Source organism: Podarcis vaucheri (assembly GCF_965113315.1).
Source record: "Podarcis vaucheri genome assembly, chromosome: 12".
Taxonomy (NCBI): domain Eukaryota; kingdom Metazoa; phylum Chordata; class Lepidosauria; order Squamata; family Lacertidae; genus Podarcis; species Podarcis vaucheri.
In genome coordinates, this window is record NC_138750.1 from 6176671 (window position 1) to 6204548 (window position 27878).

Below are 27878 nucleotides of genomic sequence, written 5' to 3' on the forward strand. Positions count from 1 at the left end.
TGGAGAATTCGTTCTCCCTTTGCATTTCTTTTTATCTCATATAAAATAACAACATTTAAACTGTGTTTCTTTACTGTCATAGACAAGGATGGCAGGTGGGGGGGGGGAAAGAAAACGTGAATGGTTTTGGAGGTCATCAGATCTCAGGCATTTCTCTACTTCGACTCACCAATAGCATTTTTCTTCTTTGAAGCCTGCCTTATTGTTCCAATATTTGACACTGAAGTCAAAGCCCTAATTTGCTTCTATAACTGTTTCCCCAAGACCTAACTGCTTCAGCCCTCTGGACAGGCTGGGAGAAAGCTGGATTTAAGGTTTCACTCCCTCCCATAGTGAAAATTCCATGTTCTGGTCCAGTTTTAATTTGCATGGTAGATTCCTAATTTATTGTTAATAAATGTAAATTGCCTCAAGCACTGAACTAGCTAGATGAATGCAAAGCACTGCTTTTCTTAATAAAAAAGTTTGTGGTCCATGTGTCAATTATCAGACTAAGCAGAACTTGTAAGTACAATGGTTCTCAGTGTGCAGCTGGCCTCTCTAGAGAGATGCAAAATAAAACCAAGGGAAGCATGCGTTTTCTCTGGCCCTCACGTGTGTGTCTCGCAGGGTAGATTTGATTTAAATCATATCATATCGATTTAATCTAGTCAGTAAGACTTGATTTAAATCATTTTTTTTAACAGAAAGACTCATTCTTGCTGGTGTAATCTTAATATTTACAATTGGGAAGAACCTGTGAACTCATATTAGTTGACTGGCAAGCACTTCAAGGTCTCGCCAAGGACTTACAGATCCCAGTTACTATTTCCTCCACCACCCCAATGGATTTGCGTCTACATTCAGGTGCCTATTCTGTACAGTTAAGTGTGAGTGCAGTGGTTGGAACCCAGTGGGATTGGGAAGAGTTTGCCAGCCCTGAAGAGCCTTCGGCACTTGCCTCAAGTCTGAGTTGCACAGACATGCAACTGACTTGCACAATTGTTACACAAAGATCCCAAGACTTGTGGAGTATTCTGCTCACAAGGTTGCACTTTCATTTTTACTGCTTCACACTTAGCTACTTGTGCAGATCTATTCCACTCCAAACCATCTATTCATTGAACCTCTTGGAATTTAGCATTTAAGAGGTAAGGGGGTTGATATAAATTTGCAAAGGCACAATGGGATTAAGGTTTTTCCTCCACTCTGTATGTTTATTTTGTAACATTTTTCCTGTGAAGAAAAGGCATGTTATCTTTGCAGACAGAAATTCACACTTTGGAGAACTGCAAAAACAAGCATCTGTGATAATATCTTCTTCTTAGAAAAACTGCCCCAAATAATCTTACACAAACCTCTTGAAGAGCATGGCATTGTGAATGGATTAATGGAATTAATTTACCAAAAATTTTAAACATTGCATATAAAGCCTTATGCTACATAATTAAAAACAAATTCTTATTTCCTGATGAATAGCCTTTGGACTATAATGTAACATAAATAGAAAACTATCCTTAGAAAGATTTTTTTCTCCAAAAGCATGTTATTTTAAAAAATCTGATTTAAATAAAAAAATCTGATTTAAATAAATAAAATGGAATTTTTAATTTTTTTTACAAAATCATTGATTTTTATCCACCCTGGTGTCCCGGTTGGCCGGGAGCTAGAGGTCAATGTAAGGCTTTGGAAAAGACTGATCTCAAACTTCTTTTCTAATTATGCTAGGGTGTTTTTGTTTTTAAACAAACTTGTGTGGAGTTTTGTCTGTGGAGGAGCATTCAAAAGTGGTGGTGGGGGGGGGGGGAACTTGTGTTGATTAATTCTTGCATTAAATAGTTTGCATATTCTTCTTGCCCTTTCCAGCATGTATCTGTGCTGTGACTTGAGGCATGTGTGAGAGAAGAGGTGAATCAGCCAGCAGCAAGGATATCAGAGATATCATCTAAGCCGATAACCAGGGAAGGATCCCAGTGTATCCACGCTTGCCTTATGTGGCAGAAGATGGGGTGACTTGCTTTCCTGACTAGTTTATTATGTTAATTATTATAAACAGCACCAGCTGTTTATCCTGGCACTGTCCCTGGGTAATTACTGATTAGCCAAGGTTGCAGGTTCAATCCCTGTATGGCACAGCTGCAGATTTCTGCACTGCAGGAAGTTGGACTAGATGATCATCAGGGTCCCTTCCAACTCTGCAATTCTATGATTCTGTGATTCTAAGTGTTTCACTTCCCGCGTGATGTAAAATACCTGAGCAGACTTTAACCATTTCCTAGATGGAATTGTGCTGCCAATGACAATTGCGTTGAGGTTGGAAAGTAAGTACTCCAGGCTGCTTTGTGGCTGCTTGGTGTGTGAACACTTGAGTAGACCAGTTGGCAAGGAGATGCAGAAGGGCTCTAGCCTACTAGGATGTATTCCAATCTGCCACCGAAAGTTCATTTGCAAGGAGCTGAGGGCACAGATGAAGATATGATAATTAGAGACATCTGTATCCCTCAGAGTGAAAAGTGATGGAAACTAGTGCAAGTCCTAGATTGGGTAGGGAACTGGACTGGGGCAGTCTGCTGGATCCTTATCTCCCCCTCCCACCATGGGCCAATTTAGACAGGTGGATGGGGCCACCCATTTCTGCTTGTATAGTTCGAAATTGAATTGTGCAGGCAAAGTCAAAGCCTGCAAAGTGTCAACCGCCAGATGATTATTGGGTTTTGCGGAGAACTATGCAGCCGGCTTCTCAAGCCCCGGTGATCAGCTGATAGTTGGAGCTTGAGAACCAGATGCACAGTGACTTGTGGGTGCTGCCAATCAGCAGACTTCCTTTTAGCACTGCCACACCGTTATGGTCTGCATGAGGTCCGGTGGGCCTGGTTTGGTTGAAATAGCCTCAAGGGACAAATGGGGAGATCTGATGGGCCTATTTAGGCCCAGGGGCTAGATGTTCCCCACCGTTGGCTTAGAAGGTCTGGTGGTATAACTTAAGCCTTCAACTTGTGTGTCTGAGTCTGTGTGTGAGTTAGACAGAGCTCTTAAAATGCAGCTAATTTTGTTGCTTGCTGTCGTTTTTTTTAAAAGCAAGCAACATGTCATGGTGGCAGCATGGAATGGTTAGGGTGTAATGTTCAGGATTTTCCTATATTGTAATGGTTCCAAGCCCATGATTATGTTTTGTAAAGCTTACTTGAACAGATTGCCGTGTGTTGCTTACCGAGAGGATGTGGTGGAGGGCAGGTTGGCGTGATGCAAATCCAGAAGCAGGAGTACATGAACCTCCCTTCCCCTCTTGGGAAGCCACAGCGACCCACCTGCCTGGTCCACGTATAGGTGGTAGTTTGCTGTTATTTCACAGCTGCACAGAGAATTCTCTGAATTTATAATGTGTGGATGCTGGAACTCCAGAAAGAAGGAGGAGCAGATTTAAAAAGGATGAATGGCAAGCAGCAACAAATGACCCCAAAACTAGATGGTGAGAGGGAGGAAAACATTATTTGTTACCTTTGGTGACTTTCATTTCAGGGTTGTTAAGAGAAAGAGATTCCATGGTTACTAGCAATCATGCTCCCCCACCCCCCTCTGGTTTTTCACAGGTGTGCTGCACTAATAACCCTTTCCCAAGTTACATTTCTAAAATAGACAAAACGAACTGTTTACATGATCAACCTTGAAGATATAATTCACTGCAGTTTCACTGGACTGATGTAAATGCTGAAGTTTAAATATTTGGATTTACAGTCACATGGATGATCAGTTCAGCTCCTGCTGTATAATTCCAGGCTAGGATGACATCGGTGGAAGGGAAGTGTTGGCTTTCTACCAGAAATCTCAGTTGCTTTTGGGCACAATGTGTGTGTGTGTGTGTGTGTGTGTGTGTGTGTGTGTGTGTCTGTGAACATTACCAAGCTTCCTGTAAAATTTTGAGTTCCTTCCATGCTGCTTGGAAGTAAATTCTAATGGATTTAAGTTACTTGTTTCTGTGTAGCACATTGAGGATGGCAGACTTAGAAAATAGAGTTAGTGTTGGATATGGCTTTGAATCTCCACCCAGTCATCTTGTGTCTTCTTCTTGGCTACTGGTCTTCATCAGATGGGATGGGGCCTAATACCGTGTCACAACGGCAGCGCTATCACTATTCAGATATATGGAAGAAATTTAAGAAGTTTGTCCCCAAGTGCAACCAAAAACTTGGTTGTGGGTCTGAATGGTGGGGAGTCTGTGATGGTGGAGAGATTCTGTGGCGGAGTGACTGCAAGATGGTAGGTGGGGTGTTCCTTGCTTTCCCCTTCTGTGACAATCCGTGAGAGGCAACAAACTGTTCCAGCTCCAGGGCTGGTGTAGTTTACGACCTGTTTGGGGGGCATGTTGGGGGAACGAGGGGACTTCGAATTCTGTGTCTTCTTGGCTGCCCCTGAAGCCCCTTGTTTTGACTTCAGTGCCAGTAGGACTCTCTCTCTCTCTCGTTCTCCCCCCCCCAAGTTTCTGGGGGCTTCTGGCCGTGCGAGTGCCGTTCTATCAACAGACCTCTTTCCCCACCGTCAGAGTGGCACATGTGCAATATCCAGTGGTCTTTCCACAGTTTTAGAATTGCAACTTAAGTGAAATAAATTAAGATAGCTTATTGATCTTGTGCTAGTTGTACACTTTCGCAACCCAACCCAAGGTTGTTAGCTTCTTGGAGGAAGAACGAGGTACAAAAGTGATAAATTAAAGTTGATTTGTTGAGCTTTGTGATATGTTCTGTAGCTTACTAGTGTCGATATACAGCATCCTCTGGGTGAGAAATGTGGCTGAGTTTTTGTTTGGGCTCTTCACCCCCTTCTGCTCCTGTTTTGAAGTTTTATGGTTTTATTGTTTTATTCAGGTATTAGTGTGAAGAGAGCTGAAGTAATGAGAAGTCATCATGGAAGCCCAGTCCCATAGCTCTACCACGGGTGAGAAGAAAAAAGTTGAGAATCCTATAGTGAAATGCTCCACTCGAACAGATGTCAGTGAGAAAGCCGTTGCCTCCAGCACAACATCCAATGGTGAGTAACAGCAGGGATTTACTAGCAGCCAAACCTGCAGTAATTTAATGTGTGCTGCATTCCTTGTGAATTGAGCTTTTGCACCTGGATTCAGCATTCATTCTGAGATAAGGCTAAAGCCAGCTAGCAGGCAGAGGAGATGGGAATGGGAACATGCGCGTGCGCATATATATACACACACACATAGAGACAGAGAGAAAGAAAGAGACCCCTTTTCTGGTACCAAACCTTGTATTTTTCTTCAAATTATCTAATTTGAACTGTAAATAGTGATGTTATTTAGTATGGAAGTTCCTGTTGTGGCTTTTTGGAAAAGAATTGTGATTAGCTTGGAAAGTATGCAAATGTCTTGTGGTTTACGTTGGAAATTGTTTACCGTAATTAGATACAGTGGTATCTCAGGTTACATACGCTTCAGGTTAAATACGCTTCAGGTTACAGACTCTGCTAACCCAGAAATATTACCTCGAGTTAAGAGTTTTGCTTCCGGATAAGAACAGAAATTGTGCTCCGGAGGCGCGGCAGCAGCAGGAGGCCCCATTAGCTAAAGTGGTGCTTCAGGTTAAGTACAGTTTCAGGTTAAGAACGGACCTCCGGAACGAATTAAGCACTTAACCCGAGGTACCACTGTAATTGGTTAGTGCAAGAGAGACAAACGTGACCTTGTCAAAAATTAACGTCTTTCTTTCTTTCTTTCTTTCTTTCTTTCTTTCTTTCTTTCTTTCTTTCTTCTCTTGTTGTAAACATCCTCTCTTCAAAATCTCCTCATGGATTTCTTTAACCACTCACTGTGACACAGTTAACTTATAAAGAAAACATGCTCTTTTAAAGAAATGTAAATATATAGTTTGCAGAAATTTACTTGGTTCCCTCTAGAGTGCCTTTGCTCGTTTGGTAATTTGACATGCACACTGACGAAGCTTTCCCTTTCCCCCCACTTCCCGATTAAATTGAAAAAGACTAAGGTCATTGTTCAAAACCTCTGTTGTAGCGACTGAACCACCTTTGCTTCACAAAATAGTAAGAAGAAAGGAAGGAAAAAAGAATGACTTCTGTCGGAGGTGTAGTTTTAGAAGTAAACGTAGCAGCTCACTCTCTGATCTAGTGTCCTATGATTTTCTTGAGGGTTCCTATCAGATCTCTGAATATCATTTAAAACTATACAGGATAAGTTGGGTGCCTCCACTCACCTGTAATATGCCACAATAATATGTATTCTTCTTCTTACTTGCTGAATGGTGCAATATTGTAATGCTTACTTGAGACTGATAATGAACCAGTTTTTTGTTTTGTTTTGTACTATCCCTGTCTGTCTTTTATATTGTGTATCAACTGAATCAAATGTTTATGCAAATAATAAAACTTGTGGAAGATTTCTTGAAAAATATGTGGCTGATGCAATGGATAGGCAGTACTGCAGCTACACTGTGTGTGAAATTGGTAAGATGACACACAGCAGTGCTTCTCATCCTGGTGGTTAGATGTGTCTCCAGAAAAGCAAGGTGGACCTGAAACTCATACCCTTTGTATTGATCCTTGACAGTCCTGTGGACCAGCAGTGATGATCACAGATCACAGAAACACCCCCTTGGTCAGGGTCATTTAGTCCAGCCCCTTCCAGTGCAGGAATCCTGCCGATAGTCGTCCCTGGGTGGTCTTGAACCACCAACCTTCTGATTAACAGTCAGATGCACTGACCCATCGTGCCACATTGAAGCTTCATTCCTGTATATTGGAAGCTGTATGTTTTGAAGCCCTACAGATGTGCAGAACGTCATGTTGGTAGCACCAGTGGATGGTCGGGTGGCCCCTGTTCCTTTCATGGCATGTTCACAGAGCAGTGGAGCAAATGACAGTCATACCATGTGTGCTACTTACAACGTAAGTAACAGAAGTCCGGTGGCACTTTAGAGAACAATAGTTCAGTGTTTCCCAAACGTTTTTGGGCAACGGCACACCTGTTTACCGGAAAAAAATCTCGCGGCACACCACCATTAAAGCCCCGCCCCGTGACGTCAGCACGCAGCGTCACGCCGGGAGGGACGCACAAAAGTGAACGTTTTTTCCCTTCCCCTTGCCTGGGTGGGAGGAGGCAGCAGAACGAGGGACTGAGGGACGGCGGCAGCTGAGGCGGCGGCGGCTGTTGTGGTGGTGGCGGCAATAGCGGGCGGAGGAGGAGCCGTCGCCGGGAGTTGCTGCTGCTGCTGCTGCTGCCCGGACATGCCGGCCTCCTCCTCCGCTGTCTCGCGCTCCTCCCTTTTGCGCGCGCTGCCCCGCCGCTCAGCACCACCACCGCGGAGCCGCCCCCGGCTCGACGCGGATCCTCGCCGCCGCCGCCTCTCGCCGCCCGACTCGCCCGCCTCCCTCCCACGGCACACCAGCCGGTGTCTCACGGCACACTAGTTGGGAAACACTGCAATAGTTAGTGTGGCATACCTTTGTGGGCCTAGTTCAGTCTTCCTCAACCTCGGCCCTCCAGATGTTTTTGGCCTACAACTCCCATGATCCCTAGCCAGCAGGACCAGTGGTCAGGGATGATGGGAATTGTAGTCTCAAAATATCTGGAGGGCCGAGGTTGAGGAAGCCTGGCCTAGTTCATCATTTGCAACTACAGAATGAAAATATGCAAGCTCTCAAGAAACATGTTCAGTGTTGTATTTTTCTTCTACTTGAATCAAGTATGCTTGATTCAGTTTTATTTACATAAATCACATTCATGTTCTGGCCCTATGCATGCACCAAACAACCAGAAGTGGCTCTAAATAAACTAAAGGGGGCTTTCTGCTTCCACAGTGACCTGTGTAGGAGCTCTTCTGGGCTACTTTGCTTGATCATGCCTCCAAGCATTTAGGAATGAAAAGCCAGTTGTACTCCTATATCTTGAGTATGTTACTTCTAACCTTGGTGGTGTATCATGCATACATTCCTAATAATTCTTAGTATTTGCACGGAGCATTCTGAGTGTTCAAAGTGTTTATATACATTCTATCAGTAATCCTTACAATTCTTGTAAGATAAGCCAGTTAGATATTGCAGGTAGGAATGGCAGGGGGGTGTTTGGAACTGAGAGAGCGATGGTTTATTACCTGAGTCGCCAGTGGCTGGGATGCATTTTGAATTGGGGAGTCAAAGCCACTATTTATTTATTTATTCAATAAAATTCATATACTGCTTGATTGTAAGAAACCTCAAGGTGGTTTACAAAACGATTTCAAAAATAAAATTGAAAAAAAATTCACAACCATACTTTAAAACTTTGCCAAATGCACATGCAGTATGCTAACTCCAGGATACAGTAGCCTGCAGCATCAAGTTAATAAACAAGGATGGAGCACTTGTACAGAAAGAAATAAACAGATATGTCTGATAGGAATTTGAATGAGGGAAAGTTCACATGGTGCTTTTCGTTAAGGTAGTCACCACAGAATGATTTTACCTCATCCATTTCTTGTAATGAATATTTCTTAGGAATGCGCCCACATACAGAGACAGCTGGCGTTTATCATGTTGGAGATCCTGTTAGCTGTCAGACCTTTCTCCAGACCAGCCCTCCCAGATCCCAGCCATGTGGGCCCCATGTGTTTGCACAGAGGAATCCTCCTTTGGACGCAAGAGACAAGACATGGCAAATCTCTCACGGCCGGTCCTTTCTAAAACGTGTGAAAGAGCCCTTAGTAAAGTGGGAAAGCTAGCTGCCAGAGTACAGAACAGAAGAATTGTTTCTGGACCGAGACCTTCAGCCACACTAACAGAGAAATGCTAAGCATGTCTACTCAGAAGTAAGCCTCAGGAATGTATGTGTAGGCTTGTAGCCTTAAAATATTACAGTGAGCAAAGCCATTTTGCACGAGTTTAAGCAGGTCTTTGGATCTTGGCCAGTATAGTTATTTTGATTAACATGAACTAAGATTTAGGGCTGCTGGGTATGATTTTCCCTTAGGAATATAGTCTGGTACCTATTGGCCACAACAGCTACACAGCCGCATGCCTGAAGGCATAAGTAAAGGTCTTGGTGGGTGCGCTGTGCCATAGTTGTGTCGGACACCTGTGTAATCAGGAATGTGTTTAACAAGGATATTAATTACCTTTAGTGAGGTGTGAATTTGAATTTATTAATGCATATATAGTAGCCCTAGACTCTCAGAGGAAAAATGATTTATACAAGTAAGACATTATTAGTATAAAAGTGTTTGAGACATTTTTCCTGCAGCAATGCCAAATTGTGTGTTTAAGTTTTGGGACTCACCCCAATGTTAACCAAATGATGAAGTTATTCAGGTGATAGGACTTAAAGGAAGTGCTTCTTTACACAGTGTTCAGTTAAACTATGGAATTAACGCAAACTATGGCAATAGTCTGTTCCTCTGTGCCTTTGTCAGTTGGTAGCTATCAGTGGCCTCTAGTTCTGATGCCTGTATCCTTCCTCCAGGCTTAGAGCCTCAGGATACTGGTTTCTGGGGAAGAGTATCAGGGAAGAACTGTTTCCTATATGTCCTCCTTCTAAGTGTCCCTGAGGTATCCGGTTGACCACTGTGGGAAACAGGATGATGGCCTTGATCAGCGTTTGATCCAGCGATATTTGGCCTTATGTCCTTATCTTAGTATTTGTAAGTAATCCCCTCTCTCCTTTCACATAGCCTTCAGCTATATGTGGGAGAGATCCATACACACCGTCCTTAGCCTGGATGATCACACATCTGGGATTTTTCTAGCTTGTGGGGCGAAAATTAATAGAGTTGAGTTTTAATCATACAATCCTGTTTGTTTAGATTTACAGTAATGGCTCTGCTTTAAGCTGAGACAAAATCTAACTCTCTTGCACCGAAATTCATGGGCTCTAAAAGTGTTTAAGATTTTGCTGATGTGTGCCCACATTATCTTCCTCATAGCTAATAAAAAGGCTTTAGGCTGCAATCCTATGCACGCTTAGACTCAGTGGTCCTAATTCTGAGTAGATATGTATAGCAGGGGCAGGCAGACTTCAGGTTCATGAGATATACTTTATTTATTTATTGTTTTGCTGGAACACTGAGGACCACTAACAGAAGCCAACTGCAAAACAGTAGCTGGGGATGGAGCCTAGTACAGAATGGTGACTTAGAGCGCAGCCTCACTTATCCCCCACGAGCCGGAATATAGAAATACAAATCTGCATCTGACTTGCTAATAACACAGAGCTATCCAGCAAAGCTGCACAAAGTTCTGGTGAAAGGCAACCAACAAATGCTTTTTCTTACACTTGAGGAACAATTTGCCTGAGAGGTAAATTATTTGGCATGGCGGTTAATTCCCTCCCTTTCAATTTTCCTTCCTGTTGTTATGACTATTGGGAGTCAGAAAACTTTGTAGATCTACTACAAATCACCCTGGGATATACTGATAGCTCCTAATCTACCATCTGCCCATCTCTGATGTACAGCAGAAGATGGTTAATCATTTCAATCTGTGGATTAACCACCTAAAGCTTTATTAGGTTGACCACTAGGCACTAGTTTTTTTACTTGTTTTTCACGTAAGGTCACCATTTTATTACTTTTTGGTGCGTTACTATATTCCAAAGAGAGAAAATATTAAATACCATCTTTTCTATCTATGAGAACAGCTTTTGTTTATTATATTTGGAAGCTGCCTGGCACCTTATTGATACATATAATATTGGAAATGTCACCTTTATTGTGGCTTTGATTTAGGCAATTAAAAACGTGCTAAGTTTGGAAAGTCCTGATATCAGAATACTGTTGATCTCATGCCAGGGCGAATGAGTCTTAAGCATGTGCTCCAGGTGACTTAATACCACATGCGGCACTCTGACATGGATTCATACCAGCATTAAAATGCCCATGAGGACAATGCTATGTTACTGGTGAATCTGAGGGTCCACTATCTTCCCGTGCTGGATTCCTTTGCTTTCCTCATGGAATAGGATTGGTCCCATAGGGGATTGGGTCCTTGGGAGCCCGAGTAGGACAAAATGCGAACCCATGGGGATTTTGTGCATGGAACAACTGTTCCATAAACAGTGTCCCTCCCTTGCCTATTTGGGAGGGGCCCTGAATCATGATTCCCATCAAGCAAAACTATGCTGGGCTGAGGGGCAGGGGGAGAGAATGATACCAGTATTTTATGCATTTCCAAAGACTGAAAATTAATGTTTCCTTTCATATTTTCACAGTTCTTTAATTACTGCAGCTAATGTTGGCAGACTAAGAGTGACTTATTTTACATAAATGAAATGTCTGTCTTGCAGTTTAATTTGAATTCCTCCTCTGCAGTATTGGTGTAGATCTATGCCAGCTGATAAAATATGCCCTGTGCAAACATATAGGGCTCTTTTTATTATTAAAACAAACAAATTGTAGCTATTTACTGGAAGGCCTAGTCACACAAAATGCTTCTGATTTCTCTTTTGATAGATTAAATAAAGCAAAGAAACAAGGCGAGGTTGTTCTGAAGGACTACTGGCATGTTTGCCAAATAAGTCCCTGCTTGCATCTTTCAGCAGAACCTGCATCACCTCATAAACCTGTCCAGATTTGAAAACGGTGTCTTTCTTTTTTTAGGACAGCACACACATTTGCAGATTTTGCAGGGTAACATATTACTTGAGTGACAGATGTCAGTATACTGCCATTTTTTAGGTGCTCTGCCACTTACTAAGAGGCCTGTATGGTGAAACAAACTGAAATATTCTTGGGGTTTATGCAGAACTTCTGATCATGCAGTAACCTTCCCTCTTTAAGTTTTCTAAAAAGAAGTTTAGAACTATTTGAAGGGATGCGATAGCTGCTAGCTGAGATGGTGTTAAAAAGATTTAAGCATGATTCAAGGGGGATACGTCTACCAATGGATGTTAGTCATTGGAGTTTAATGGAATCTTCATGTTCAGAGGCACTATATCTCTGATTACCAGGTGCTGAGGACAAGTGAGGGAAGGTAATCTTTATCCCATTCTTGTGGGCTTCCAGAGGTGTCTGGCTGCCCCTTGTTGGAGACGAAATGTGTACTGTATTAAGGGTATTGATCAACCCAGCAAGGCAATTTCTTTATTTTATTTCAATATTTGTATCGCCTCCCTCTCCACTCAGAAGTAAGTATGCAAGGCAGCTAATATAATGGATGAAAATCATAACAAAAAAGTTCATTATAACACTGTTAAGAAATGCAACAAAAAGGCGGCAGTAAATAATAAAAACAATCCCCAGTGAAAATCAAATAGCACAGAGGCTGGAGAATGAGCATCTGTACCATTCTCTCAAAGCTGTTTAAAATCTCAGGAAGACAGTATTTGGGGATGCAGAAGGACAAAACTCCAAACGTCTGAGAGCACATGCACACACACACCCCGGCCTGTATAAGTAGGGTTCAGGCACACAAGATTCTTCCAAGTAATTTGTATTATGAATATGTGGATTTCTCATGCAGATAAACCCACCAATACCCTGGAGTTCCAGTTTCCTGAAAATCTAGGAATGTCAAATCTTATGCCCTTATTGGCATTTGGCTTGGCTAACCACAAGCTAAGCTCTTGAGTTAAAATAGCACCGTAAGTGTTCAAATGCTGCCAGCATTTCCATTATAAAATCTTAATTTCAGTTACTTTGCCATTAAAATCTGCTGCAGGCTGAAACTTCTATAAAAGGGTGAATACTGGCCTTGGTTAGAAGTTTGAAAACAGGCATACACGAATTCGTTGCTCTTTTTGCAGAAAAATAAAAGCATGCTTACAATATTTTTTTAATTGCCTCTATTGGGTAATGCCAAAGCATTAAAGCTGCATTTATATTGAAATCTGAATGAACTTTTTGTAGCTTGTTGCTATTATTCGCTTGGTTTTTTTGTTTTTGCTATTTTTAATTTGCACAATGATCAGATGAAAAGTTGCCCAAGAGCAGGGAGTGACCAAACCATGAAGTTGAGGGAGATTTCCATGGAATAAATTACAAGCAGAAGTCCTGTAGCTTTAGGTCAGAGGAAGCAGGTCACTTCTTTTGAGATTTAATAGCTTGAGATCTCAGACCTATTTGCATGCACAACAACCTACACTCCTTTTACTAAGGGGCGAAGGCAGCTGTACTTTACAGGTATATTGATAAGATGGGCTTGGATTTGGTCTACAGCTGAGTAAGGCTGACCAGATTAAAAGCAGCAGGTGCAGATAGAAGAAAGCAGCAAACAGGTGAGAGAGGGACAAGGGGCTGAGGAAAAGGAAGGCAGGGCGTGGCCAGCTGGGAAGGAATGGCCGGGCAGGCCCCTCATCTGGGTGCAGCCTATCGTTATGGCCGCATTTTAATACACGTTGCTGTTTCATGTATGAGCATAACAATGTTGATTATATGATTATGTTACTGTTTCTGTATTAACTGGCACAAAGTTTGGCCAAAGGTTCTTTTGACTGCTTCACGTGTTTATGAAATCGGCAGCATGTATGCCACATGGCCTGAAGTGTGTAAAATGAAGAACAGGAATCGGAGCCAGTTACTGGGGTTTTCTTTCTTTTAAAAAAAATGTATTTTCTATTTAGCGGTGTAATTAATAAAAACATATTTAAAAATAAGTAAGATTAACTCCATTAAATAATTTTATGATCTGGACATAACAGATTACTTGCATTTGGGGTTTTGCAGGTCTCCATTGGCATTGTGACCCTCCTGTGTTAGTGGGGCTTCTGCTCTCTTTAAATCTCTTCTCTTACTTGAGATGGTGAGACAACACAAATACATGGACGGGGGGGGGGGCATTCCACTCCACTCCACTCCAGTCTTGCTGACAACCTCTGCATGCTTTTCATGCATTGTTTTGGTCCCAGAATTGCAGGCTTGGTTCTTTTAAACTACAGTGGTGCCTCGCAAGACGAAAAGAATCCGTTCTGTGATTCTCTTTGTCTAGCGGTTTTTTCGTCTTGCAAAGCAAGCCCATTGACGGATTAGTGCTATTAGCGGCTTATCGGCTTATCGGATCATCTGATAAGCGGCTTAGCGGCTTAGAAAAAGGGGGGGGGGAAAGGAAAAAAAAACCACAGGAACTCGCAAGACATTGTCGTCTTGCGAAGCAAGCCCATAGGAGATTTGTTTTGCGAAGCACCTCCAAAACGGAAAACTCTTTCGTCTAGCGAGTTTTCCGTCTTACGAGGCATTCGTCTTGCGGGGCACCACTCTAACAAATAAAAGTTTAATCAACAGAGTTGCACCCATATCGGTAGTTCTGATTGAGGACATGCCCCCCCTCCCCATTAAAACTGTTGGAAATTCTGCAAGTATTAGCAGAGAAGCTCTTCAGTTGTTTGACAGACAGATTCAGTTGGGTATGTTTTGTCTAGTTTTTGACCCAGGAACCTGTCTCTAGTGTAATCTGATATTCCTTATTAACCTATTATTCTGTCTTAAAGGAAGAAAAAAGACTAATTAAAAACATATGTAGGTTGTGGCCTTTGACTACCTTTATCAGAATCAGATAGTTATTGAGAACACACTTTAATGTGATAGAAAACAGAAATTGCTGTCTTTATGATGAAGTAACAGGAAACCAGGCAGAATAGATGAAAAAGGGCAAGAATATCAGTTGTCTATTTTAGTCTTTTTAGAAGAGGAGCCATTTTGAGGATTTTTAAAGAAAGACATATTGGGTGGAACTTTGCTTCATAGAAATAGTATTTTCTCTCTCTTTCTGTGTGTGGATGTGTGTGTGTGTGAGAGAGAGAGAGAGAATGAATGAATTCCTGCTGTCAAGAACACAAGAGGGAAGGTATTATCACATTGCCCCCTTTGTTTTTGGGTTGGACAACCTGACTCCTAGTTGAAGTAAAATATTTGATGTCCTGGTGAGAAGCTAGAGTTCAAAGGAGGTTGTTAGTTATCAGATATTTGCCTGTGATGTCAATGGGTCCAGCTACAGAACCCTGCAGTTCAGGATGGGCCAGCCCAGACATTCAGCTTTGTGGATGTTGTCAGTATGTACGCACAAGCAATTGGTTCTTTCCCTTTTGGAAAGGAGTGGCAATTAGGTGAAGCGGTTTGTGCATTTTTCTAGTTATATGCCTACACCACACATTTATGTTCATTGTGTAGTGATAAGACATATGCAATCGCTTACCTCTTCACCAGCATTGCTACAGCATATTGAATTTCAAAAAGTGAGTTGCTTTACCCCAGAACCAGATCTGCACAGGGCTGCTATTGAAAAAGGCAATGGCCTTTGATGGCATGTCAGCCGTGTCTGCTGCAGCCTAGCTTTGTCCCTGACATTGCAGAAAGGAGGCAGAAAGGAACATTGTGACGTGAGGACCCATAGAAGTTCCTGTAAGTTCTTGGTGCTGTGGCAGAGGAGACTATAGGTAGGGTTTGTTGTTCTGTGCAACTGTGTGTCCATTGTAGTTAATTGTTTGGGCCTTAGTGTACAGGTAAAAAAGGTAAAATAGGTATGTAATCTTGATTTAAATAAAATGATTCTGCATTATGCAAACTGTGTGTAGTATTTTGGCTTGACATTTAAAAGATAATGGCTCGATTTTGTGGAAACAGTTCATCCTTAGACTTCCCTGCTATGCAGCACTTGTTCAATTACAGCAACCCAATGCTGTCTGGTTTCTTTATTCTGCGAAATGCAAATGGTTTTGGAGGAAACCAAGTAGAGGTTTGGTGCTCTGTGCTTAAATCTAGTGTGAGCTATAAATGATAGATAGATAGATATAGATATAGATATAGATATAGATATAGATATAGATAGATAGCTGTGCAAAATTCAGACTCTGTCCTTCAGTAAATAACATAAAGTAATATACACTTCCACGCACAGATGCCATTGTGGTTGAAAGCCCTTTTTTACTTGTACCTGGAGCAAGGCATTTTCTGCTCCCTCTGCTTTTGTTGCCGTGCCATTCCCAAAGAGACACTGAAGGATCACGGAAGCTCCAGCTCCTCTTCTTGGCAAGTTATTTCTGAATGACCACCTTCTTACTTGTTGGCCTTGAACAGCACATACTAACTAGCACCACTCTGGCATATGGGAATATTTCCAGGATACGAAATACCAATAGTTTAGCAGGTATTAAAAGAATCCATCCGGGCCATCATATGCTAGCAGTAGGGTTACCTCAGTGACTCAGAGCAGACCACTTGGAGAGTGTTGCTGTGTAGACATTGAGGGGGGGGGATATTAGGGGTTCCTGGCAAACCTGTAGCTGTTCTTTACAGTTTTGTTCTTCATGACAACCATAACCCAAGTCTCGGAACTACAGGACTTTGAGCTCACAACTGTTCAAAGTGTACAATTTTGGGGATTTTCTGCTGCAAGGTCACTGTCACCAGCTGAAGTTTCAATGACTTAGTAATGCTGTGTCAAGGGGATTGGCTTCCATTTAACACCGATCCAGGTGAAGCCATCCCAGAAGTGAGACTTTCTTAATGATGTTTTAGCACTGCACCACCAAGATAGCAAGGCTTTACTTCAGTCTTGCTATAGGAAGCATTATGGCAACGATGTATTTGTCAGTGGAGTGGGTTGTTGTTCTTGTAGCATTAAGCATTCTTTCCTCTCAGAGATGGTTCGCAAGAATAAGCACTTTGAACCTTTTTTGGGCCTGTTTTATGATAGCATTTCACTCTGTAACTGTGTAGTCTTGTTCAACAACTTAATTGGTCACTACTTCTTAAAGTGTTTAATGGCAGTGTAATTGGCACACAGCTTTTATTAGTTGCATTCTACCAAAAGAAGTTTTCTGTGTATTTTTGTTCAGGGTGCTTTGCAGAATTCTTCCTTCCCTTTGTATAATCCTGAAGGATATAAATCAAGCTCTTCAAACTATATTGCCCACAGCCCATTGAAATCCATTGGTTTCATTGTGCGGGAGTGCTCTTGTCTCTTGCCATTGTGTTTTGATCTCTGCAGCCCTGCAAATGTAATACCCCACATTACAAATGAGAAATAAAGTCATAGAATCATAGAGTTGGAATAGACCACAAGGGCCATCGAGTACAACCCCCTGCCAAGCAGGAAACACCATCAGAGCACTCCTGACATATGGTTGTCAAGCCTCTGCTTAAAGACCTCCAAAGAAGGAGACTCCACCACACTCCTTGGCAGCAAATTCCACTGTCGAACAGCTCTTACTGTCAGGAAGTTCTTCCTAATGTTTAGGTGGAATCTTCTTTCTTGTAGTTTGGATCCATTGCTCCGTGTCCGCTTCTCTGGAGCAGCAGAAAACAACCTTTCTCCCTCCTCTATGTGACATCCTGTTATATATTTGAACATGGCTATCATATCACCCCTTAACCTCCTCTTCTCCAGGCTAAACATGCCCAGCTCCCTTAGCCGTTCCTCATAAGGCATCGTTTCCAGGCCTTTGACCATTCTGGTTGCCCTCCTCTGGACATGTTCCAGTTTGTCAGTGTCCTTCTTGAATTGTGGTGCCCAGAACTGGACACAGTACTCCAGGTGAGGTCTGACCAGAGCAGAATACAGTGGCACTATTACTTCCCTTGATCTAGATGCTATACTCCTATTGATGCAGCCCAGAATTGCATTGGCTTTTTTAGCTGCCGCGTCACACTGTTGGCTCATCTCAAGTTTGTGGTCAACCAAGACTCCTAGATCCTTTTCACATGTACTGCTCTCAAGCCAGGTGTCACCCATCTTGTATTTGTGCCTCTCATTTTTTTTGCCCAAGTGCAATACTTTACATTTCTCCCTGTTAAAATTCATCTTGTTTGTTTTGGCCCAGTTCTCTAATCTGTCAAGGTCGTTTTGAAGTGTGATCCTGTCCTCTGGGGTGTTAGCCACCCCTCCCAGTTTGGTATCATCTGCAAATTTGATCAGGATGCCCTTGAGTCCATCATCCAACTCGTTGATAAAGATGTTGAATAAGACCAGGCCCAAGACAGAACCCTGTGGCACCCCACTAGTCACTCTTCTCCAGGATGAAGAGGAACCATTGATGAGCACCCTTTGGGTTCGGTCAGTCAGCCAGTTACAAATCCACTGAGTGGTAGCATAGTCAAGACCACATTTTACCAGCTTCTTTACAAGAATATCATGGGGCACCTTGTCCAATGCCTTGCTGAAATCAAGGTAGGCTACATCCACTGCGTTTCCTTCATCTACCAGGCTTGTAATTCTGTCAAAAAACGAGATCAGGTTAGTCTGACATGACTAATTTTTCAGAAATCCATGCTGACTATTGGTGATCACAGCATTCCTTTCTAGGTGCTCACAGACTGTTTGCTTAATGATCTGCTCCAGAATCTTCCCTGGTATTGATGTCAGACTGACTGGGCGATAATTATTTGGGTCCTCTCTTTTCCCTTTTTTGAAAATAGGGACAACATTTGCCCTCCTCCAGTCTGCCGGGACTTCGCCTGTTCTCCAGGAATTCTCAAAGATGACTGCCAGTGGTTCTGAGATCACATCTGCCAGTTCTTTTAATACTCTTGGATGCAGTTCATCTGGCCCTGGAGACTTGAATACATCTAAACTAGCCAAGTATTCTTGTACTATCTCCTTAGTTATTCTGGGCTGTGTTTCCTCTGCTGAATCATTTGCTCCAAATTCTTCAAATTGCTCCAAATTGCTCCAAATTCTTTAAATTCCAAATTCTTCAATTGCTCCAAAGTCTGTTATTTGCTCAAAGCTACACACTGAATCTGGCAGAAATAGAATTTTAACCCAAGTCTTCCAGATCCCAGTCTGAGTCCCTTGTCTACACACTCATTGGTTCTGGGTGCATTCAGGATCTCTAGCTAGTGTGAACCATGTCTAGGTTTTAAGTAGCACAGTCTCAGAATGTATTTTCTTCTTAATCAAGTACAGTGGTACCTCGGGTTACAGATGCTTCAGGTTACAGACACTTCAGGTTACAGACTCCGCTAACCCAAAAGTAGTACCTCGGGTTAAGAACTTTGCTTCAGGATGAGAACAGAAATTGCGTGGCGGTGGCAGCGGGAGGCCCCATTAGCTAAAGTGGTGTTGCAGGTTAAGAAAACTTTCAGGTTAAGAACAGACCTCCAGAACGAATTAAGTTATTAACCCGAGGTACCACTGTAACAACTTCTGTGTAATTCTCCGCAGCACTACTGTCCTCAAAGGGGTTGCGAAATTTGTGCACAGTAGATATGTGTGCATGTTTTCAGAACAGAGGAGGCAGTAGGGGGCTAGTTCAGTTATTATGCTAGGCAGATTACATGAAGATTGCCCAAGCAAACATGGGAGCCCTTCCAAGTCATAGGACAGCAGAGTCAGTGGTCCTATTCTCTGTTGTCAGGAAATGTTAGGCGACTACTGGGTTACAGCGCATGAGGACCAGAATATCTGTGTGGTCAGGAAAGTTGGAAGAACAGATCACAGTTGTGGCACATGGCTGAGCAAGACAATTCACGGGGTTCTCGTTTATGTCTCTGTATAAGGCCCTCATCCACTTTGAGGCAGCATTGCCAGTAGGTGCTGAGTGTGTACAAACATACATGCAAATTTGGATTTGTTGTGGCCTTTTCTTCCACAGCTTGAGCTTGGCTTACCCAAACTGTGTCCTGGCTAGCACAAATGGAACATTGATTCACTAGATTGTCTTACCCTTCTTCCCAGGCGAGCTTTATGCATTTAAATTTTTTACAAAAAGAAAGATTTGATCACATGCTTAATAAATTGACAGGGACACGGCTGGCGCTGTGGTGTAAACCACTGAGCCTTGGGCTTGCCGATCGGAAGGTCGGCGGTTCAAATCCCCGTGACAGGGTGAGCTCCCATTTCTCAGTCCCAGCTCCTGCCAAACTAGCAGTTCAAAGGCACACCAAAAAAGTGCAAGTAGATAAACAGGTACTGCTCTGGCGGGACGGTAAACGGCGTTTCCGTGCACTCTGGTTCGCCAGAAGCGGCTTGGTCATGCTGGCCACATGACCTGGAAGCTGTCTGTGGACAAACGCCGGCTCCCTCAGCCTATAGAATGAAATGAGCGCCGCAACCCCAGAGTTGTTCGCGACTGGACAACTCTTAGGGGTCCTTTACCTTTAATAAATGGAGTATATTTTGTCACCTTTAAAAACAAAAGAGGATCTGTTTTTTGTTTTGTTTTTAACTTTTGCAAAACTGCTTCAAGGAGGGAGTTATGGTGGGAGGGAGATTTCCAGCCTATCAGGACTACTGCACACAGCCAGCTTCTGCTGTAAGCACACCGTTTTCCCTGAGCCCAGCCGGAGAGAAAGAGCGCAGGCTGGACATACAGGGCAGTGGTGGGTGCCGCCCTTCTTGGCAGGCCCACCGCTCAGGGGAGGGCCAGAGCTGTTGTCTGTGGCGGACGCTGTGTATACAGAAGATCCCCGGCTCAATCCCTGGCACTTTCAGAAGGTAATAAAGGTAATGGGAAAAGATTACTGCCTGATAGTCTGACCTGGTATGTTCCTGTGCCCAAATTATATAGGTCTGTAGGCACCCATATGTGGTGGAATAATACTTTCACCCAAATCCCAAAAAAGGTTTACCCTGAAGGAAGTCGTTGTGCTGTTCTTAGTGGGACTTGAGTGTATAGTGATGTTTAAGATGTTTGCCAAAATGTGTTAGAGGAATAATGAGGCTTCTTTACTAATACACTTCCTTTTCGTGGGAGGAAAGCTTATTTATTGTCTCGTTGCCAGTGCATTTGAAACCGTGCAGTTGTGATCATCAGAGTTTTAATTCATATTTGTTAAGTTTTGGAAACCTTTCCTAATTTGCATAAGGATAACCTCAGTACACAATCTTGTGAAAGGATAAATGTCGGCCTGGACTTAAAATGTTTTAAAATGAGGTTGCTTTAAAAAATTGGGTGGGCATTGTGAGGGGTTGTATGAAGTGGGAAAGTTGTTGGAAATCGAATTGATCAACACCAGCAATATTTGTATTTCAGAGTAACAGTGCAATTTTAAATCTGCAAAAGTGTTGTGGCTCTTCTAAGATTTCTCCCTTTGTTTTTTTTCTCCTTGCAGGAAATATTGCACAAAAGTTTGTCTCTCAGCCCACGTGAGCCCCCCTGCCCCCCCTTCCCTCTCCCTCTCCCTCTCTTCCTCTCATGCACATGCTTTCTCTCTTTAGTTGCAGAAAGTTGAGTTCCATCCCAATTATTAAATCTTTGGAGACCATTCCCACATGGTTCTGTAAATGGTAGCTTCATCCTGAGTTCTTTCATCTCTTTTCCTGCTCTCCTGGCTTGACAGTTGAAAAGGTCTGACTGCGCCACACAATGGTTTGATTGGTTTCTCTAGGGGAGGCTTTTCCCTGCCTCATCATTCGCCAGGCAGGTGGACCAGAAAGTCTCCTGATTCTTTTGTTGCCTCTCAGAGTCCGAGGTCTTTGACTGAATAAATCCTCCGTCATGGGATAATTTTCTAAAAGGAGACTGAAAGATGTGAGAGAAAAGCCTCGCTACTTGGGTGCTGAATTAATGAAATAACTGGGCCTTGGAGTTTGCAATTGAAAAATCACCAGGAATGCAATGGGTGGAGACAGACTTCAGAATGAAAGTCTGTTCCTCCCCCCTGCTGCCCCCTCCCTGAGGTAGGAGAGCTTTAAGTGCTCTTACTAAATATGTTGGCTTGTCCAGCATCCTTTGGGTTTATTTGCATTTGTCACCATGTTTGCATGGGAGACTAGGGTGGAATAAAAGTAGTTCTGGTGCAAAGCCTAGTTAGTCATTAGATTATAACAAGTGGATGGAAAAGGCTTCCATATGACAGAACTAGGGTTGAGTTAACACAGGGTGAAAAGTAATTTACAGATAGGCTGTCCTCAGCCATCTTTGTAGCCTCTGATAAGGTTTCATTTCAGAATGGATAGGCGACATTTCCACTTACGGACCCATTCTGCGGCACCTGTGATAACAGCTTTTGGATCCTAATTGAAATTGGTTTCAAAATGGATTTTCACTTTTCTCTGTCTGTGGAAAATATTGAATGGATTCAGAGCTGCCACAGAGAATCCCAGACCTTGGAAAATGGAGCAGGATGCCAGGATCATCTTTCATAACAGTGTCGATGATATGACAGTCTTGTTATCTGTCTTATTAATGAAATCATTGATCACCTGATGAGGGAGATAATAAACTGCAGTTTGCTGCCATTCAAGAAACTCAATTAGATTCATTAAAAACATTGGGGGTGGGGGTAGGGAGTGGAGGAAGCCAGAGGATAAACTTAAAACACCAAAGATGTGTTTACATTTTTTCCCCCCACCTGTGAGGGCAATTTTCAAATTTTGAGCCACAGATCGCAAAACAGAAAGACCTTCCTTGGAAGCTTTCAATACTACAGTATAATTATAAGCGTTAATATCTACCATTTGTAGATGTATAATTATTGTTTGTGATTAATCTAACCTAATTAATACAATTTATTTGCAAGTATTACACCTAATTGGGCCTTATGTGACTGAATGCTTAACTATATAAGAAAAAAAAAACATTGCACATATAAAGCTAGCATGCCGTATCCTGTTCCTAACATGCTTGTATTACCTGCACAGAGTTTTTATTGCCTCAACCTGCAGTCTGAAATGATACAGGCGAAACACAAATTTGTCTTCTCATTGAGAACAATATTTTTGGTGACCCAGATAACTCCTTTAGAGGCAACAGAGATGGGCATAGGTGTAGCAGGCTTCCTTGCCTTGCCTTAGAAGCAGGGGTTCTTAACCTGGGGCTCCAGAGGGTCTGTGAACAAGGTGCAAATTCCTACCCCTCCTTCCATTTCCTTCCCACTACTTTGAAAATTGTCTTTTTGAAAACATTTTTTTAATGTCAAATTTCTGGAGGCAGTGGTGTCCATAGCTTCCATCAGAGTCTCAAAGGGGTCTGTGACCCAGAAAGGGTTAAGAAGCACTGTGTTAGAAGATACCCTTCAGAAGTGGTGGGGCTGTTGGAGGGCGGTGAGGCCCCAAAGACCTCCTGCATGCACTTGGTTTGGTACGCAGTCCTTTCAAATATATAATGCAGTACACATTTGTAATATACTTTGGCAATATACAGGGTTCAGCTAGAGGGAGAAGAAAGGAATACAAAGTCACAGGAATAGCAGATCTCAATGAATGAAAATTAAACCCATTTTATTCAGTCATTCATTCATTTATTTTAAAAAAAATGGCTGCAAGGATTCTAGAGTATTTTGTTTTGCATGTAGATTGTTTTGGAAAAGGTCAGAATACCTTTAGAAAACATTTAAGATTATTTGGTGACCGGCTTGTATTTCACTATGAATAGAACCGTAGGAGGAGGAAAGCACCTCACAGCAAGCAGGGGTCAATTCATCCCCCCATTCTGAGTTTGAAAGAGGAGCTGTGATCAAAGGCTTTAATGATGTCACTGATCTTTGACTGACTGATTAGAAACAGAAGTTCTTGAGAATTTAGCAAGACTACCTTTTCCTTATCACTTCAAATCAGTCAGTGTTTACCATTCGGATTTGATTTCAACCATTGCTTAAAACTGAATTGATGGTTGGCCCGAGAGTGTTGTTGCTGTTTTTTTTTAAATTCCCATTGTAAATATCAATTAAAAATGTTAAAAGTGTAAAGCATAATTTTTTAGTTTTGTTGTTGTTGGAAGGTTGCATAAAAAACTCAGCTTGAGTGCTTTCAACCTGCCTTGCTGCTTTTGACTGTATTTCATGGTTTGTTTGTTTTGAGTTAAGAACATAAGAAGCCTGCAGGATCATGCTAGTGGCTCACCTAGTCCAGGATTCTGCTCTCACCGTGGCCAACCAGATTCTTGTGGGAAGCCTGCAATCAGGACCTGAACACAACAATAGGGCTACCCACCTGCCCATCATTGGATGTCATGATAATGTCGGGTGATTGGCAAGGGGTGCCAGAACTGACCCCATGGGGGTGGGTGGGTCTACTGATCAGTAGGTATGTGTGGGTTTAGGAAAATGAGCCTTTTGTGGGCCACGTTTGGTACATGAGTTGGAGGTTCTACATTCTGAATGAATGGTCTGACTCTGTTTAAGTAGCTTCCCTTGTTGTTGGAAGGTTGCATAGAATATTCAGTTTGAGTGCTTTCTGTGGGAATGTTCTGGGGTGCAGGAGAGGATATATTGACTAATTATATCCTTATCCAACTTGTGCTAACAAGTTCCCAAAATATCAGCAGAGTATATAGACATTCCCCTTTAAGCTCGCAACGGTAACGTGTGCACAGGTTCGCTAGAACCTCTATAATAATTACTCTGGTAATTTCCCCTTTGTTCCCTCTTAAAATACAAGACACAACACAGTCTTTATAAAAGTATAAAAGAGTTTACTCACGATCTGTTCACAATATGATCCCAGATGGCAGACAGGCTTAAAAAGGTAAAATACACTTAGAATCTATCTTATAGGAAGATAGCCCTCTCCTCTCTTGGCTGAGAGCCAAGAGGGCATCCTGCTTCTTCGAAAGGTGATGGCAGAGAGAGAGAGAGATGGCTGCCTGCCCTGTGCTTTTGTCATCACCTGCACAGGTGAGGCCACACCCACCTCTGGTCACATGCGGAGGAAGTCCGTCCCCAGGAAGTTTACCTGCTTGCTGGACAGACATCCCTCCTCATGTTCTAACATGTACACTCTAGGAATGTTGTCATTGACTGCTCCTGTGTTTACATCCCACACTTTCAACCCATTCTTTCCTTGTTTATAGTTTTATGTCCTAGAATCATAGAATCATAGAGTTGGAAGAGACCACAAGGGCCATCGAGTCCAACCCCCTGCCAAGACCTAAGGCAGCTTTCCTTAACATGGTGCTCTCCTGATGTATTAGATCAACTCCCATCAGCCACAGCCAGCATGGCTGGGCCAGTTGGGACTGATGGGAGTTGTAGTCCAAAACATTTGGAGGGCCCTAGATTGAGAACAACAGCAAGTTCTTAGCCTATTGCTGAATAATCAGGGGGGAGCTAGCTGGGAATCCCATGTTCCTTGGGAATGCCAGCCTCACTGGTACCAGGAATAGGCCTTTGAGGCAAAGCCATACCAGAAGAAGATCACAAAGCACAAAGACATTAGTAAGGTCAACCTGTTAATCCTAGGACTTTAAAGTCCTACCTTGTGTTTGGCTGAAAAACAAATTGGCAACAAGCAGAATTCTTTCAATACAGGTAACTATAAACTTAAGTTGAATTGCTATAATATTATGCTAGGGTGATGTTTGGCCATACCTTTGTAGGAAGGAATGCTTTAATTCCAGATTACAAAGCTACATATAGTAAATAAAAGCATTGTGGTGCTTGGGTTATTAAACCTGAGACTCCTTCAAAATAAACCATGCAGGCAGAGGCACAGCCGGCAGTCTTGCAGAAATTTCTCTTGCTTTTCTCCTTTCCTTTCCTCCACAAGCTCTGGGCTTGGCCTCTAGTATTCTCTCTCTCTCTCTCTCTCTCTCTCTCTCTCTCTCTCTCTTGTCCCTGGGTAGCTGATATTTTTGCTTGGATGTATCTATGTTGCCCCAAACTCAATATATCTAAGGCTAAACTTCTCATTTTCCTTCTATGCATCTCCTCACACAGACTTGTTATCCATTTGTGACAGTGTTGCCACCCACCCTGTTTATCGGGCATAAAGCCTTGGCTTTCTCATTGATTCTTCTTTTTCCTTTGCCCCAACCAACTCAGTCAGTCATGTTGCTTTCCTCTTTATATCATTGCAAATATTTGACCCATTTTACCTGTCCCTCCAGAGAACTGTTGTTTCTTTCCATAATTTGACTACTACAATCTTCTGTCTGTTCTTCCATTGCCTAATCTTTGTCTGTTCACATACATCCAGCAGTGACATCTCTTTTTACTCCCCTCCATAAATCCCATCCTGTCCATTCACAGATGCTGCACAAACATCTTGACCTTTTGGACCTTCAAGCCCCTCATTATTGCTCTGTGCTTATTTCCCAATAACAGGGAAGGGTCATAACTCGGTTAGCTAGCATGCGCATTGTGTGCAGAAGGTTCCAGCTTTGATCCCTGGTATCTCCAGGTCAAGCTGGCAATGTCGCCAGTGGGGGAGCCACTGTCAGTGTGGGTAGACAAGACTTAGCTAGGTGGACCACTGGTCTGACACAGTATAAGACATGCTTCCTATGTCACTCATCCAGCTCTACCACCATCCAAAGGTTTCCTGCTCCCTGAAATGACTCTGCCCATTGTCACTTCCTGCCTCTTATGGCAGAAACTGTTTCCGATAAGGCTTCTGTGCAGTCACCTTGCTTATTTCCTTTCAGTGTCTCCTCAAAACCCACCTTTTCTGGAAATCCTTGGGATTATTTGTACAATTCCCAAAGTCTGTATAATTAATTAATCCCATGTTCTTCCCTTCCTACTCATTCTTCCATCTTCCCCCTTGTCCTCTGTTGCTTCCCTGTGCCTGTTTTACATTGCGAGCCTCTTGCACTGCAGAATTGTCATACCAGTTCTTTGTAAAGCACTATGTACAAAGATGGTAACAGAGCATTCCAATGATAGGCGAGGGCAGCATAGACTGTAATCTTCAACAGGCCAGGGCGGAAAATGGGTAGTGATGGTTCTCCCCCCGCCCCCATTTGTACCATGCCAGGCAGGTCTAGCTAAGGGACTCAAGGGAAGGATCTGTGGAGCTTGGACCCAATGTCTCACCCCAAAATTCCTCATTTGGGGTCTTCTGGCTACTGGCAATAGTAGTGGGGTAGAATAAAATAACGCCAATATATTTCACATCTGGCAACCAATGTGCCACTTTGGTTTCAGATAGTTCGTGGGTAGATGAGTCTCAAAAGTCTGGGACACAAATTTTCACGGCCCTCTAGCAGCTGAGGTGGCTCATTTACCAGAGGTCATGCAATGTCTTTACTAAGCCTTCATTTGGTCAGAATCAAATAAACACTTCCAGAGTTAATACTAAATCCATGACTTCTGTAAATGAGCCCCCTCAGCTGCTAGAGGGCTGTGAAAATATGTGCCTCAGGCTTTTTAGACTCGTCTGCCCATGTACTATCTGAAACCAGAGGGGCACATTGGTTGCCAGATGTGGTTTCCCCCCTATTTCTCCTACCCCACTACAAGAGGATCACAGACAAGAGCTTACCACCTGCATGGGCAAAGCTGGGGCCTCTATTTGGGGAGTGTTTCCTGCCCCACCTGCTGCCCTCGTCCCCTCAAGTGGCCAGTGGAGAGATGCAACAAACACTGACACTACTACAAGTACTTATAATTTATATAGAATATTTATTGTGCATTATCTCAGTAATCATACACACAGCATGAGTACTAGGGTAGCTTCTATTATGTTCCTGTGTTTGGGGGGCGGGTTGAGGTGAAAGTGATATTTGCTCACTGATTTTCTTTGCTTGCTGATTAGACTTGCCAGTGTTGGTGAAACATCCCAGCAATGTGTGTTCTGCAGTTCCAATTGATGTATAGCAGATCTTCTATTTGTTTATATTAAAATTGTCTAAACCACTTTTTCATTCTAAAGGACTCTCAAAGCAGCATACAAAAAAGCAATAAAAATATCCCAGCAAAATGACTGACCAACCTCCTCTTTAATATTTCATTATTTTCTCTGATAAACTTCAGGATTTTTCAGTTTTAACATCCTATGCAGTTAAATGTGTTTGCTCAGACATAAACTCCTACTGAATGCACTAAAGTAATGTTACTATTACTTAATCAGGCTTCCCAATATAATTGAGTATGTATTCTATAGACATTAGCTAGGGTAGTTCTCTCCTCTAACCTTCTGGCTGTGCTGTTCTCTCTCTCTCTCTCTCTCTCTCTCTCTCTCTCTCCCTCTCCCTCTCCCTCCCCCTCCCCCCTTTTAGTGTTGTGCATTTCACACCAGGTGGTGACAAGTCTTGTGATTGCGGTAGAGTCCATTGAAAGTATATAGAGAGCTCCCCCCCTTCCCTTTTAGTGCTGGCC

At 42.7% G+C, this 27878-nt stretch overlaps 1 protein-coding gene across 4 annotated transcripts in view; it reads left to right on the forward strand.

Moving 5' to 3' along the window:
* The window catches only part of GLI3 (GLI family zinc finger 3), a 235289-nt gene that overhangs the window by 19956 nt on the left and 187455 nt on the right, over positions 1-27878 (forward strand). For all 4 annotated transcript variants that reach the window (XM_082192711.1, XM_082192714.1, XM_082192712.1 and 1 more), the window contains exon 2: positions 4842-5004. In XM_082192711.1, coding sequence (XP_082048837.1) covers positions 4881-5004 — 124 coding nt within the window. In that variant the 5' untranslated portion in view covers positions 4842-4880. The remainder of the gene's footprint in view (positions 1-4841; positions 5005-27878) is intronic.